The sequence below is a fragment of the Plasmodium relictum genome (assembly GCF_900005765.1).
Source record: "Plasmodium relictum strain SGS1 genome assembly, chromosome: 7".
Taxonomy (NCBI): Eukaryota; Apicomplexa; class Aconoidasida; order Haemosporida; family Plasmodiidae; genus Plasmodium; species Plasmodium relictum.
The window spans coordinates 766,380-783,974 of record NC_041685.1 but is presented as its reverse complement, the minus strand read 5'-3'; the positions used below and the strand labels follow the sequence as shown (position 1 = coordinate 783,974).

The 17,595-nt window shown below is 17.2% G+C and overlaps 3 protein-coding genes across 3 annotated transcripts; 2 read left to right on the top strand and 1 right to left on the bottom strand.

Moving 5' to 3' along the window:
• Positions 1-247: 247 nt before the first annotated feature.
• On the top strand, positions 248-11,490 carry PRELSG_0720400 (conserved Plasmodium protein, unknown function; the record flags this gene model as incomplete). Its single annotated transcript, XM_028675903.1, is given in 4 exon segments — positions 248-349; positions 456-539; positions 701-9,802; positions 9,805-11,490. Coding segments are annotated over 4 exon segments (10,974 nt in total).
• Positions 11,491-12,743: 1,253 nt separating this feature from the next.
• PRELSG_0720300 (pre-mRNA splicing factor, putative) lies at positions 12,744-14,706 on the top strand (the record flags this gene model as incomplete). Its single annotated transcript, XM_028675902.1, has 10 exons — positions 12,744-12,792; positions 12,868-12,992; positions 13,083-13,155; positions 13,360-13,447; positions 13,520-13,606; positions 13,682-13,975; positions 14,075-14,155; positions 14,241-14,340; positions 14,492-14,547; positions 14,631-14,706. 10 exons carry the CDS (start codon positions 12,744-12,746, stop codon positions 14,704-14,706), a joined length of 1,029 nt encoding a protein of 342 aa, XP_028532444.1.
• Positions 14,707-15,504: 798 nt separating this feature from the next.
• Positions 15,505-17,405, bottom strand: PRELSG_0720200 (glutamine synthetase, putative; the record flags this gene model as incomplete). Its single annotated transcript, XM_028675900.1, is given in 3 exon segments — positions 15,505-15,804; positions 15,809-17,130; positions 17,402-17,405. Coding segments are annotated over 3 exon segments (1,626 nt in total).
• Between the last annotated feature and the right edge of the window lie 190 nt (positions 17,406-17,595).

Sequence of the window (17,595 nt, the reverse complement as noted above, 5' to 3'; positions counted from 1 at the left end):
ATTTTCATAGATATTTTTTTTTTTTTTTTTTGGCAATATAACATTATGGATATTTTATTATAATTATTTACATACAAATATGTAAAAATATTTGTATAGAGAACATATGTATTTTTTTTTTTTATTATAAGTTAAAACATTTATATTAAGAAACATAATTTATAAGTATGCTGTAACAATTCTTTATAATTAATTTATTAAAGTTTTTTTTTAATTTTTTTGTAAATATCCTTTATTTTCTTATAAAATGATAAGTATTCAAACTGCTCATAGTAGTAATCAAGTGAACTTCTTAATAAAAGGTAAATTTATAAAAAACAATCAAAATGACTTTCTCATTGCAGCTAAGGTAAATAACTTTCGTACTCCTATTTATATTTATATTTATTTTTTCTTTTTTTGACATATACATATTTAATTGTATCTACATATATATATATTTTTTTATTTAAAAGGATACATACTTAGAATTATTAGAATGTGATTATGAAGGAAACATATATACCCAAAATACATTTTTGAAAATAATCTTTTTACAAGTGAGTTTTAATTTATTAAAGAATAATTTTTTTTTTAAAGACAAAAGTTTTTCTTCTTGTTTCTATTACTTTATTTATTAAAACATTAATGCACATTTATTAATATTATTTTTATTTTATTTTTCCAAATATTTTATATCATTTTGTTTTTGCTTTATTAGATACTTGAAAATAAAAATCACGATAAATTCATTATAGCTGATGAAAAATTAAATTTCAGAATATTAGAGTTCGATGGCAGTTTTGTAGAATATTGTTTTATTGGTAACTTGTTTTTAGATAAATTAAAAATTTTTCAAAAATATTTGAAACTAGATAAGGATGATAACAAAAGAAATATAGAAGAATATAATAAATACATTAACATATGTAATATAAAAAATTTATTTTTAATATCTATTGAAAATTTTCTCTTTTTTAGAAAAATTGAAAACAACATAATAAATAAAAGCATTGAAGATTATTGTTTAAATTATAAATTTGAAAAAAAATATATTTCAAATTTTAGAAATTTCAAAATTTTTTATGACCCTTTAAAATTAAAATATTCCATAATCTATAATAGAAAAGGAAGAAGAAAAAAAAAAAATATAAGTTTTTCTTTAAAAGAATTTAGTGTATATACTTATAAAGTAAAGAGAGATAATTTATTTTCAAATATTAATAATAAAAAGTTAAACAAAAATCATATTTTAATAAATAAAAATAAATACCCTATTAAGTTGAAAACAGAAATAATAGAAAAGAATATCAAGAAAGATAATTCATATTTAAAATTCTGTAAAAATATAAATTTTATGATTTATTTAAGTTACCCTTATGATCATATATACTTCAATAAAGGTAGTATTAATAAAAAATGTGATAACTATAAGGAGTGTAAAAACGGATATAAAAAAAATGCAAAAGGAAGTATCTATTCAAATAGAGAATTAAAAAAATATACAAATGAATATGTATATGGTCATGTAAATAAAAATTTTATTGAAAACATAAATAAAAATGACAAAAATAATATAAATAAAATTACGGATATATATAGTTGTCTAGATTCATATTCAAAAGAATCATTTTTACAAAACGTTAAAAATAATATAGAAAATAATAAATATAACTATATAACTTATTCCAGTGATAAGACGAATACATATAACATTAAAGAAAATTTTTATAAAAATAAAGAAGATATTCCTAAATTCACTACAAATAACACTCTTGATAATAATAGAAACTTAAATAAAAGTACATTAATTAATGATAACAAAAATAAGGAATTGTTACATAATAAAAAAGGTAAAAGCAGAAATAAAAATATACATAATAACAATTTTATGAGTACAGAAATGCTTGATATAAATAATGAAAATATACTAAACATTGAAAAAAATAAAAATTCATATTACTACAATGAATTTGAAAATTGTTTAAATATAAAAATTTGTTTTTTTATATACTTTTTAAAAAATAAAAGTGGTTACTATAACTTTATTAAAAATATACTATTTCTTTGTGAAAAAGAGGAAAAAGAAATAATTAACTTAAAAGATGATATAATAAAAACAATTTTTTTTAAAGAAAGAGATTTAGACATTCTAAAAAAATATAATAAAAAGCTTTACGTTAATCTTGAAAAATTAAAATGTTTTTACATTGAGTGCAAATCAAGAATCAATGATTATTTCTCATTTGATAAATTAGAATTATTAAATAAAGATGAAAATCATAATTTTAATACCTGCTTCATATGTACATATTACTTCAGTAAATTTTTTTTTTTTAAAAGGGATTTCACTTATTTAAACATTTTTCAAAAAAATTTTTTGTTTAATAAAAAGTTTAGTTTAAATTTCGAACAGCAAAATAACTTAAATTTGTTGTTTCAAGTTTTTATTAGAATGAAATTACTATTATTTTATTTTATTTTATTTTTTTATTCTAATCACAAAACTCTAAATAACTCTATTATTTATTTATACAGAATAAAAAACAAGCACAAAACATTATATGAGTTATCCGTTCATATCTATTTTTTGAATATTTTTATCTTTCATATATTAAAGTTTCTTTTTCATAATAGTTATACCTTTTCTGGATACTCAGAAAAAAATAATTTTAATAATGATTTTTGTAGTCATCTGAATAACTTAAATAGTAACAAAAATGATATAAGTGATATAAATTATATAAATAAAACTAATTATGATATTAATGAGAAATTTTTTTTAATAAATGAAAAATTATGTTTGTTAAATAAAAAAATATTTAATGAAAATTTCTCACAAAATAATTTCCCAGATCCAAAAGGAAAAGAAGGATCAAAATGGGTAAACAATAGTGTATTGTCAAATGATAAAAATAATAATAATAATAATAAAATATCATTTTACAAGAAAATACAAAAGAAAAATAATTTATCATATTACCATCATAAACTAGAAAAAATAATAGGAAATATAATGAATTTGCAATGCATAGCAATTAAATTATTAGAAAAAATGAAATTTGATTATTTAAATTATCGTAAACGAATATACTTAAATAAATTAAAAAAGAAAAATGTTAATAGTAATAATATTGTTCTAATAATATCTAATAATAATAACATAGGAAATATTTTATTTTTCAGACAAAATAAAAAAAAAAATATTTTATTAAATAACTTATTAATACCTATAGCTAAATTAACATTACCATTAGAAGTATATAAAGTTGAAAGAATTTTGAATAATTTATTTTTTTTATTCACAAAAAAAGTTATATTTTTATTTAGCTTTTCTGATATTTATGATATAAATTTAACTTTAATAAATTATTATCTTTATTATTTAAATGATATTAGTTATATATATGAATTAAAATTAGTTAAAATTACAAAGGAGGGAAATACCTACAAAGAAATTAAATCAAATATATTATTTTCAGATTATTTTACAAAAAATTATAATTTGAATCATTTTAATAACTTTTCTAATGAAAAGTGGCATAACTTTTATGTTAAAGAAAAGATGAAAAATCAATGTTACCTTTTTAAAAAAAATTATTTTAACTCCTATAAACTTTTTAAAGATATAAAAAGTATTCCATTTATTGATAGTTTTTACTCACATATATTTAATTATCATTATAAATATAAAATGTTTGAAAAAAAATATATATATGCAGATACGTACTCAACATATAATAGGAGTAATATATATTATGAAAATAATAATAATAATAATAATAGTAGTTTTATAATAGAAAGCAAAATTAAAAAAGGAATCGAGAATAAAAAAACAAAAAAAAAAGAAAAATCAGTAGATAAAAATTGTATAAAAAATAGGAATAAATTCAAAATGTGTGATAGCACTTCAAATATAGAAAATTTTTTGCTATCATTTGAAATTAGTAAAAAGTCATTTAATGAAATATATAAAAAAAAAAAATATTTATTTTTAGATAATTCTTGTAATTCAAAGTATAAAAAAAAAAATAAGAATAAAGAAAAAGTGATACATAATACATTTTCTTTACAAAATGATTTTTTTTCTGAGGTAAAGGAAAATACTAATTGTAACATAAAAAAAAAAGAATTAATCTTTAGTTATTTGAATAATGAAAATATTAAAAGAGATTTTAATTATAATTTTAAAAAAGAAATAGCAAACGGTAATTTGCGAAAGTCAGAAAGAGATGTTGAATATCCATTAACTAATGTCGTGGTACCATTAGATAAAAATAAAAAAAATGTTCATTCCTTATCCAATTTTTTTAATAAAAGATATTTATTAATCGATAAATATAGAAAAGAAATGTATCTAATTATAATAATATATGATTACTACAATAACAAAATTTTAATATATAAAAATGATTTTAAATTTATTGATAATTACTTTGTAAATAATGATCATTGTTCAAATATTGTATGTATAAATAATAGCAGTTTAAAAAAAAAAAAAAAAAAATCATCAAATGTTTTGTTAAATATTTTTAAAGAAAAAAATAATTGTTTGCATAACATTCATAAAGTTGAAGAAAAGACTAATTATATTTTAGTGTTAAACAAGAAAAGTAGTGATGAATTATTTACAATTAAATTAAATATATTTATACAAAATAAACATAAATATTTATTTATAAATCATATAGATCATTATTATAGTTACAATAAATTAAAAGCAATTAAAGATTATAAATATAAACCAAAAGTGATAAATAATTATTCTAACAATTTTATAAGTAATCCTTTTTTTGAATTACAGAATTTTCAAAATGATTCAGCAAAACAAATATACCAATGTAAATTCGAAAATCATAATACCTTTGATATAAAAAAGTTAAAAACAAAATTATTAGATAAACTAATTATTCTAGATAAAGAAAATTATTATCATAAAATAACTGCTGGCTATAATATAATATTGTGTAAAAAAAATATAAATTTGAATAATTCGTATAACAATTTCTTTTTAATTAATTTTGATAAAGAATTTAATATTCTTTGTATATCTAATTATTTTCAGTCAACATATATTTTATTTTTATGTAAAAACATACACGACTTCTTTGAAGATTCAATCTCTTTGATAAATTATTCAGAAAAGGAAAATAAAATAAATAATTATGAAATATACATAAATAAAAAAATAAACGATAGAAAGAAAAAAAATAATAAAAGTAAAGATAAATTTAATGAAAGATTAGAAAAAAAAAAGAATAAATCAATATTTCATGTGATTAATGAAGAAGAAATAAAAAAATTGAATTTCATAACATCATATGTTTTGTTTGCAAGAAGTATCTATAAAAACGAAAATGTTTGTTATGTTTTGTTATTAAATAAAACAAAAATAATTTTAAATAAGTATATATTAAAAAGTAATTCAATTCCTATAAAATTAGAAGATTTCTTTGAATTAAATCTTTGCAGTACTATTTTATATTATCATTATGAAAAAAACTTTTTAATAATATCATATATAAATAATTTAATTGAGATATTCTACGTGGATATAATTAATAATACACTATTTGTATTAGATTCTTTTTATTCTTCTCAAACTGTTTATTCTATATATTTATATACTAATAATGACTCATTAAATAAAAATTTTAAATCTACTCCTTATATATTAGTTTGCATTGGTCTAGAACTATATTGTAAAATTATTATTTATTATTTAAATTTTGATAATTTACATAATACTTGTTCTTCCCTTTTATTAAACTATAATTCATCAAATCGAGCTATTGATAATAATATTAATAGTTATAGTAAGGAAGTTAATAATAATAGTTATATTAAAGGTAAAATGAGGTATTTTGTGCTTTTTAAAAATAATCTCTCAAAAAAAAATGATAATAAAGAAAAAGAAAATTCAATTATTTTAAATGACAAAAAAGAACTTATAACAAAAATATATTACTATGAGATTGATTCATTAAACAATAGTATAATAACTAGTGTTATAAAATTAAATAACTTTCTTCTAGTTGGTAATAACAAAGGTGTAGTAAAAGCATATGATATGTTTGGTGAAAATAATATATCAGATGAACTATTTTTGAATAATTTCAAACTTTATAAAAATCAAAAAAAAATAATACGAGTTTATGATGAATTTTTATTAGGTAATAATTGCGTTTATTTTATTAACCCTATAAAAATAAATGAAGAGATGCCTAAAGAGAAAAATATAATATATAAAAAAAATTGTTATGCTATAGCATTATGTGAAAATAATTTATTTATTTTTTTATCTAATAAAATTAAAAAATATAAAAATGATAATTATGAAAATATAGAAAAAGGTTACAATTATATAAATGAAGTAAAAAGGAGAGTAGATAAATATTTAGTTGATCTCTTTAATATAGATGAAAAATACTATAATCTTATAAAAAATAAAAGAATAGGTGAAGAAAAAATTAAAAATAAAAATATTTTTGTTCTTCCTTTAATGATATTTAAAAAAAAGAAAAAAATAAGAAAAAATCTTAGTGATAATATTTTTATAAAAAATGAATATAATAATAATAGGTATAGTAATACCATGTTTAATGCTAAAAAAAAAGGTAAACAATGCATAAAATTACAAAATTCAGATAAAAATAGTTTACCTTTAAATAATAATTATGATTTAAAATCTAAATGTAATATAGATGAAATAAATATTTTAAGAGACAAAATTCTCGTTGATAAAAATATTGTTCATTACAATGATATAATAGAAAAAAATTATAACAAATATAATTCAGAATGCTTTCATTCTTACCATAATAATAATAGTTTTACATCACTTAATAATAAAATGTTAAAGATAAAAAATAATATCAATGCTAATAATGTTATTATAATAAAAAATTATAATAAAAAAAATTTTGTATTTTCAATTATTATATCAATAAATGATAAATTGTATTTTGGTTTTATTCAAAAAAATATTTTATCCAATCACGATAAAAATACATTTAAAAATATAAATATTATAAAATTTCTAAAATTAAACAATATATTAGATCCTTTTAAATTTTATTTAGAAAATTCTCTAATTTATACAAAAAAGATGAAAAACAAATGCAATAATAGTAGTCATTTTTCAAAAGAAGAGAAAAATGAAAATAAAAAAAAACATATAGAATGTCTTAGAGAGAAAAAAGATGAAAATAAAAAAAGAATTGGGATATATTGCAACAACAATAATTTTTATTTCAAATTAGATAGAAAAATAATAAATATTTATGAAAACAATAATATATCAAATGTTTTTCAAATTAATTTAAATAGAAATTATATTTTAAATGAATTCTTTTTAATTAATACATTTGCAGAAAAGCAAGAAATAATTACTATGATAGAAGAAGAAATAAAAAAAAATGAAAAGAAAGTATATTTAGATGATTTTATTGAAAATTTTATTAATAGTAATGAAGCAATAGAAGGAGACGATAAAAGTAATTCTTTTTATATATTTAATCAATTATTTTTAAGAGATTACAACATTTTTTCAAAAAATAAGCATATTTTATATCTTATTCTTAATAAATGTAGAAACTTTGATAATCATTTTTATTCCTTTTTATTTTATAGTATTATCAATAAAGGGTATCCTTTAATTCAATTTTTTCAAAATAATTTAATTAGTAATAATATTGTTATTAATAAAAATCTGTATAATACAAGTTATAATTTAAAAATACAAGAAAATATAAATAATATTTTGCATAAAGATGAGGGTACTATGTTTAAAAAGTTAAGTGCATTTATAAGAAAAAAAATAAATAGTAACATAATGAGCAGATACTTTTTTAATTTTGATAAAACTTTAAAAGATGAAAATAAATTAAAGAAAAGAGGAAATGACAATGTAGAAATTAGGAAGGAAAGAGAGCAGAATCTAAAAAAAAAGAAAAAGAAAGAATTTTTAGATAACTATTATTGTTTAGAAAAATTGAAAAAAAAAAAAAAAAATAACTCTGATTATAATAATAATACTTGTTTAGATGATAGGGAATCTTATAGAAGTACTCGTTCTAATGATAATTTAACTACTTTTAATAATATATTAAAATATAATAAAAGTATTAATTTTTCTAATATTGATTATGTAGACAGCTATAATGAGAAAATGTCACAATTTAATAATAAATATCTTAGTTGCAATAGTGATGAAAGTTTGGTTGAATTATATAATAAATTAAATAAAGATATTGATCAAAGTAATAAGTTGTATTTAACAAATCCATTAAATTGTAATAAAAGCTACAGAAAAATGTGTAATAATAATGAAGAAAAGGATGAATCATATGATTATATAAGTTTTCTAATTATACATTTAAAAGGAAGTAAATATCATTTTAGTAATGTAATGGAATACAATAAAATAGTAAACCAAAAAATTAAAAAATCAAAAAATAATCTTAAAAAATGTTTTTTTAAACTTTACAATAAAGAAAAAGGTACATCTGATTTAATAAAGTATCTAAATAATGGGAATAAATGCAAAAAATATGTAAAAATTAGTAAAAAGAGTATTAATAAAAATAGGAATTATTACCAACTTAGAAAAAAAAAGAATAATAATGTAATAATTTCAAAGCACATATTTTATCTTTTGAAAAAAAAAAAACAATATAAACAAAATTATAAATATTCAGAAAATTCTAATTTAAAATATGGAGATACCAAAAGTAAGCAACCTAGAAAATTATGTAGTTATGATTGTCTTTTAATTTACTTCAATAACATAAGTTATTGTGCTAAGAAAATAATAATATGTAGATTAAAAGAGAAAATTAACAAAAGATTAAATTTTTCTCATGACGATATATTTTTTATATTACATCTATTTTATAATTATGTGTTTTTAATAAATTATCAAAAAAAAATTTCTTTTTGGATTAATATAAAATATTTACATACAAATATATTTATCATTAAAAAAATTAAGAAGAATAAAAATAATAAATCAGAAAAAAAAAGTGAATGTGCAAAAAAATTAGTTGGTTACTCAAAAAAAATTAATAAAAGAATAAAAACTAACAAAAAAGAAAGAAATATAGAAGAAATATCCAAAGACTTATATGAAAAGAATATAAATGAAATGAATGAAAAAGAAAAAATTTTAAATAAAAACTATAAAAATGAAAAACAAATAAAAGAGAAAAAAAGAAATGATATTTTAGTATTTAAAAAAATTAAACGAGAAAATATTTTAAGATTATTTTTTAGGAATAATAACTCAATTCCCCTTACATATTTAAATAAAAATATGAAAAACATAAAACCATTTATGAATAAATATATTATATTTACTCAGGATAATACTATTATTTTACTGAAAATTGCATTTTCAAAGAATAATAAAAAGATTATAAATAAGCAAAATGATATCATAGAAAATTTTTTGCAATCGTATTTATATTACGAGAAAGATTCATATTATGTAATACATGATCATCGACTATTGAAGTTTTCTGACATCTTTAAAGAATTAATAAAAAACCAAAAAATCATAAAAAAGAAAAAAAATGAAAATTCTAATATAAATGAAAAAGAATATTTAGAAAATTTAATAAAAGGAAGAATTAGATTAAGAAGAGATAATAATAATGAAGTAAGTTCCATCTCTAGTTCTAATTATAGCTCATCATTAAATATTAATAATACTATAGAAAGCAATGATAGAAAAAAAAATAAGTTAGAAAAAAATTATTTAAAGTGTCTGATTATATTTTTGATGGCAGTTTTTCTAAGAAAGAAAAAGATTTTTTTTATAATTTAGAATTTGAAATAATTGAATATTGTGTATATAAGGAAAATTTGGAATATATAAATGATCTTAGCATTTTTGAAAATAAAATATTAGTAACAACTGAAAATTATATACATTTATATATCTATAATGAACATAAAAACTGTTTTTATTTACTTTTCTCTAATGTTTTTTATAATATTAATAATTTGACTATAAGTGAAAAATATAAAAAAACCTTAGTTTTTCATAGTATCTTTAATAATATAAATGTTATATCAAAAAAATTTTTATCAGTTTATCATGTTTTATGCAATGACTTAATAAGTATAGGAAACTTAAAATTTAGAAATAATATAAAATTTTTATTTGAAAATAAACTATTTAATAATTTAATTGGATATAATTTTAATATAAATAAGAATGAAAGCATAATTGAAAGTCTAAGAAAATATCATAAGTTTTTTATGAATTTTTTTCTTGTCGATAAAAAATACAATATATTTAATATATATAGCATAGTGTTAAAGGAAAAGAAAGAAAATTATTTTTATGATAACAACAGACATATAGAAATATGTTATGACTTAATGCTATTTTTTCAAATATTAATAAATGGAAAAAAAAACCAAGAAAATATATTAAATAAAACTTTTTTATATAAAAAAAAATATAGAGATATAAAAAAACTAAAAGCGATTCAAAAATATTATTTTTTTAAACAATATTTTATGAAAAAGAGATATAGATTATTTTTAAATATTTTCCTTTATAGAATATTTATTTACCTAAATAAAAAAATTTTATTCTATAAAAAAATATTTAATAGACAATTAACAAGCGAATTTTTATTTGAATTGAAATTAAAAGTATTTAACAGACTTTTGAAATTAAGTTCTTATGATTTTTCTGATAGAAGAAATGCATTTGATGTATTGAATGATATATATGAACAAAAAGCCAATAAAAATGTTCAATATATTTGTCTTATTAACATGATAAAGAATTATAAAGAAATAATTCAAAGTCAACTTTATAATATTCATTTTACTAACTTAAAAGAAAATAATGGGCTCAATAACAATAAAAAATGTACTGATGTTAATCCAATTACTGATAAAAGTTTAATTTATGATATAAAAGATGTTGAAAATTTAAATAATTTAGTGAAACACAAATATATTTTTAAAAATTTGACAATAAGAAATTTATTAGAAAAAACTATAATACAAAAAATAGAAAAAATGAATAAATATTGTATTAATGATATAAAGGATTATAAAGATATCATAAAAAATAGTATAAAAGATAATGTATATTATAATATTGATTTTTATCATTTAATAGATTGCTCTTCTAATAAACAAAATTCATTTAGAAAACAAGCCCAAATGGAATACATAAACTCATTAAATAATAATAAATTTGATAACTCACTTTATTCTATATACTTTAACTTTTTCATTTACATATCAAATAATCCGAAGATTCTTTTTCATATTAAAAAATACTTGCATTTTCATACCTATTCAACAAAATTACTAAAAAGTAAAACATACTATTTTAATTTGGATTTATTGAATATTATTTTTAATTTTGATAACCAAGCATTAAATGAATTAAAAATGATTTTAAGTTTATTTCCATCAAGTCCCTCAATCGAAGAAGTTTTTAATTCAGTTAATTTACTATCTATGCCTTTTTGTAATTCATAATAGCATAATGTGAATATTTTTTTAAAATTATAAATTAATAAGAAAAAAAAAAAAGAAAAACAGTTATAAATTCTTATTCAATAAGCTTTTAAATTATTTCTCGTTTGTAATTTTATTCTTTTTTATATTTTTATAAATTATAAAAAAAAATATATATTTTTGTTATTTATGTTTATATCATTATATTCTTTATTATAAAAAAAAAAAATATATTACATTTTCTTTTTTTTTTTTTACTACATACAATAAATTTCCATAAAAACTTTTTTAAAAATGTGCAGAATGCTTTTAATAAAATTATTCAAAATTTTTTTTCTTAATGTACTAAATTTTAAATCATTAGAATTTAATAGTAATTTTTATGAAATTACTTTTTCTAAAAATAAAAAAAATGTTCATTCAAATATTTATTTTATTTATTAATTTGCTTTTTTTCTAGCATAATTTATAGAAATAAACAATCTATATTATATTATAAATTTTCTTTTAGATCTAACAATACTGAAAATTTTATTTTAAATTATTACATTTTGAATTAAAATAATATATTTTCATTTTTTTTAAATATTATTATCAACACAGCAATTTTATTTTTTTTAAATGAACAGATATCTTCTTTTTTAAAAAACATCCATAATTAATTAAAAACATAATTATATTACTTTTTATATATTTATAATGCAACAAAATATAAATATAATATATATATATACAAATAAAAAAAATAATAGAGATTTATAAGGGACTAAAAATAATGAGTAAATATGTATAAGAAAGAAATTACTTCAATAAAATGATATTTACAAATATCTGCTATATTGTTAAGATAAAAGAACGATTAAACTAAATAGCATATAAATATATCTTTAACTCCTTTATTGAATTAATTTTTTCTTTTACAAAATTCTAACTCATAAAAAATTACATTTTTATGTATAATGTATTCAAATTAAAAAAAAATTAAAAAATAGCCTATGTACTCTTAAAATTTCATGTGAGAAGTTTTTAAAATTATATTGTCTAGAAATATTAACTTTATCATGTAATGAAGTTTTTATTAAAAAAAAAATTTACAATTTTTTAAAAATTTTCATTATTTTAAAAATAATTTATAGTTGTAATTTTCATTGAATATTTACTAAAAGAGGGAAAAAAAGAAAATTAATGTTTGATATATATTTTTTTAGAAAAGTTTTTACTTTTTTTTTTAAATGAAATTATGAGTTAAAAAATACAATAAAATATAAATCATTATGGACTCATTGGATAATTTTATAAAAAAAAAAAAGGAAGAAATAAAAGGTTTATATAAAATAATTTATATATATATATATATTAAAATATTTAAATTAATACATTTTTTTTTATACAAAATAGAAATTAAAAAAAATAAGAGATGGCTTAAACAGTCAGAGTTGGAAGATCAGAAAAATAAGGAAATTAACAAATTTTATGAAAAAGAAAATAAGAAAAAAAAAATTGAGGAATATGAAAGATTAAAAGTAAAGGAAATTTTTTTGAAGTATAAGATATATATATGTTTTTTATTGTGTAGAATATGTTTTTTTCTTTCTTTTTTTTCTTTTTTTAAGAAACTAAATGAAACATTAGATTCAAAACATAAAAAAAGCAGCGCAGACATAGATACTGAAGAAGCAAACATAGGTTTAAAAAAAAAAAAATATTTTTTTTTATAATTTATTAGAAATAAATTATTTTATAAAGGATTTTTATAATTATTATTATGAAAAATAATGATCATGTCATAATATATATAATTAAATTTATGAATAGAATTTATATAATATTATTATTACTTAAATAATTATTGCTTTTTAATAAACTTTTTATTTTTACTATTATATATAGAAATATCTTTAAGTAACAAACCAATAATTATATTACTACGGAAATTAAAAGAACCAATTAGGCTATTTGGAGAAACAGATTTACAAAGGTTTGTAAATAAAAAAATAAATTTTTTTATGAAAAAATTCAAAATAATGCATAATAATTCTTTCTAATTTAGATATAATAGGTTGAAAGAATTAAAAATAAATAAAAATGAGTTGAAAATAAATGAACAGAATGTTTTTGGTGATGTCTTAAGAGGAAGGTTATATATGAAAAAAAAAAAAAAAAAAAATTATGAACAGTTCATATATATATATATATATATATATATTTTTAGATTAAAAGAAAATTCTCTTGATTTAATTGAAGATAATTTAGAAGACGAAATTGATAATACCAATTCAAAAGATGCAATGAATTTAAAAGTTTCTATATGTGAAAAACAAAATAATGAAAAAGAAAGTGAATTAGATAAAGAAAAAATTATATATGAATGGATAAAAACTACTATGAAAGAATGGAATGAAGAAATTGAAAATATTGATGATAATAAAAAAAAAATAAAACAAGCTACATATTTGCAAACACATAAGGATTTAAAACCTCTTGAAAAAAAATTAAAGCAGAAAACGTATATATATAAAAGATATTATTCAAATTAAATATTTTTATTATTAAACATAATTATTATAAATATATATATATATGTTGACTTTCTTTTTAAATATAGTTTGGAACCTGATGTACTTGAGAAAATATATAATATAGTTTCCTGTTGTCAAAAAAGAGATTTTAAAGCTGCTCATGATGGGTTAAAAAAAAAAAAAAAATCCTTTTATTAAATTTACATATACTTTTATATTTTATTTTAATTTTTTTGTAATTATTTTTTTTAGTTATATGTTACTAGCCATAGGTAACGCTGCTTGGCCTATGGGCGTTACGATGGTTGGCATTCATGAGAGAGCAGGACGTTCAAAAATTTTTACATCAGAAGTAAACAATTTTATTTAAATATAAGAACATATATATTTTTTTAGAGTATAGATGAAAAATTATATTTTGTTTATTTTACTTATTCTTTTTTATGATATATCTTTTAATTGTTATTTATTCATAATAATAACATTTTTACATAATTTAATAGGTTGCACATATTTTAAATGATGAAACTACTAGAAAATACATTCAGATGATTAAAAGGTAAATTAAGTAAACATAATATATATATTGTTTTACTTACAAATTTAGAATATCATATTTTTTATTTTCTTCTCTTTTATCAGATTACTATCTTTTTGTCAAAGAAAATATTGCACAAATCCATCAGAAGCAGTTAATTTATCTACAATTCATATATAACTTTTTAATTTTTATAAAAATAATTATGTTCTTTAAATTTTTTCTTTTTTCTTATATTTTAATTTTTAAAAAATCAGATAATTTATATTTCTTTAATTTTTATTGCTCTCGTTTTTAACGCCTTTTTTAAATCATAAAATTGTTTATTACTTAAAGAATTTGATATGAATCATTTGACAAAATAAAAGAAAATAAATCTATTTAAAATAATTTATTAAAATTTAAAAACATACTTAAAAGAATATATATTCTCATATATATATATTTAATATTAAAAAAATATTTTAATTTTTTTAACTTACTAAATTTTATATAAAAAATTATTTTGAAAAAATATAGAATCGGTAAAAATATAATAAATTTATTTATTTAAATCTCTTAAATTTTATGTATTCCTGTATCATTTCCTATAAAAAAAAAAAAATAAATAAATAAATAAATAAAATAATTAAATAATAAATAAATATAAAACACATAAAGAATAGAATAAATAACAAAATTAATATATTTTAAGTATTAGTATGTATAATTTTTATATAAAATAAAGAAAATATTTTCAATAAAAAATAATATTTTTCCCATATTGTAAATATATATTTATACATTATGTATTTAATAATATTATAATTTTTCCTTTTTTTTCTTTATATATATATATAACTACATATTTTAAATAATATTTTTCCCATATTGTAAATATATATTTATACATTATGTATTTAATAATATTATAATTTTTCCTTTTTTTTCTTTATATATATATATAACTACATATTTTATATGAATTTTAATTTTATTTTATTTCTTTCTAACCTCTGTAAAAATATTATCGGCAGTTAAAAAATCATGATCTTTTTCAAGTGCTTCTAAACTTTCTGCAAGAGAAAAAGAAATCATTTCTGGTTCTTTACATTTAAAAAAATTGTGAAAATTTGGGGAATCCTTTAAATTATGCATAGAATCATAATCCGACAAAGCATGTGTAAGTGTTTTAAATTTCTCTGAATTTTCAACATAATTATAAAATATGCTTGATATAAAGAATTGATCATCTCTATTTTCAAGAGGAACTAATGGTTGATCTTTTGATTTAATTCCATCATACCCTGCTAAAATAATAGCAGCGGTGATTAAATGTGGAGAATTGCAAGTATCGGGGAACTAATGGTTGATCTTTTGATTTAATTCCATCATACCCTGCTAAAATAATAGCAGCGGTGATTAAATGTGGAGAATTGGAATTATCTGGAAGTCTAAATTCAATTCTTTTTTCTGAAGGATTATCATAGTTGATTAATGATAACCTTATAACAGCACTTCTTGACCCAAAAGAGTAAAATAAATTTTGACATGTTTCAAAACCGGGTACTAATCTTTTATAAGAATTCATAGTTGAATTACAGAAAGCTTGCAATGCCTTTGAATGCTTTATTATTCCATTCATAAAATAAAAAGCTTCTTTAGATAAAAAAAAGGTAGATGGATCATCAATAAAAAAAATGTTTTTATTATCTTTCCAAAGAGAAATATTATAATGTAAACCAGTTCCATTATCACTAACTATAGGTTTAGGCATAAAGGTAGCCGTTCTATTAAAAGTGTTAACAATTTTTTTGATAACATGCTTTGCTATAAATATATTATCAGCATTTTTTAATGCATCAAAATACTTTAATGATAGTTCGTGTTGACTTGTAGATACTTCATGATGATATCTTTGCACATTAATATTTAAATTGTTTAAATCCCGACATATCTTATGCTTAATTATATTGGAAGTATCATAAGGATCCGTTATAAAATAACCACACTTCTTTTTTACTTTTTTACTATCATCATTTAGGTAATTATTAAAAGAAGATGATTCCTCACATCCTTCATATTTATTAATATTATTTTGTTTATATACTTCAGATAAATCATTTTTACAGCAAAAGGATTCTCTATCATATATTTTTAGATAAGAATTATATTCATCTAAAGAATAATTCACCTTATCAAATATAAAAAACTCTAGTTCATTACCTATAAAAACATTATCAGCTACTCCTTTTTTTTTAATGAAATCGCAAGCTTTTTTTAAGATAGTTCTAGGGCACTTATAATAGTCAAATCCATTATATCTTTTAATATCACCTAAGACGTTTAAAACATTTCTCCCTCCACATTCTTCAATATAGCAAGTTTGACAGTCTATTTTAAGATAAAAATCGCTAAGTTCTGTATCAGAACATAATTTAATTGATGATGAATCAAAAGGAAACCCTTTTTCTAATTTATTTAAAGTAATTTCACTAACATAAAAAAAGCATTTATAAAAGCTTCCTAAAAGATTGCTAATAATACATGCAACTATTTCTACATCATTCTTCTTATCATTTATAAACTCAAAGAGTTCAAAACTATTAGAAAAACATACAGATTCTGTTTAATGTTACATAAAAAAAAAAAAAAGGTTATGCTTGAAAAATATTTAAAAATAAAGCAAAATATATTAAAATATAGGAAATAACTATTAATAATAAACTATTTAGAATACAACTCATCATTATTTGTTACGCATATATGCACATACTGATTGTTATATATATGTATATTACACTATTATAATATATTTTACTTTCATGTATATATATATAATAAAATGTATTTTTTTTTTTTTTTTTTTATATTATTTTACATCTTATATTCTTACTCATTTTTTGTAATATCCAAGTAAAATTCTACGTGGTAGAGCTTTATTAGAAAATGTCTCTAATAAAATTGTTCCTTTGTATTTTTAATTTAGAGTAAAAGAATTAAATTAAATAATAGAGATAAAATATTAAAATTTAAAAGAAAAGTTCAAAGAGTTATCTAAAATTTTTTTTTTTATTCAAAAAAAAAAAA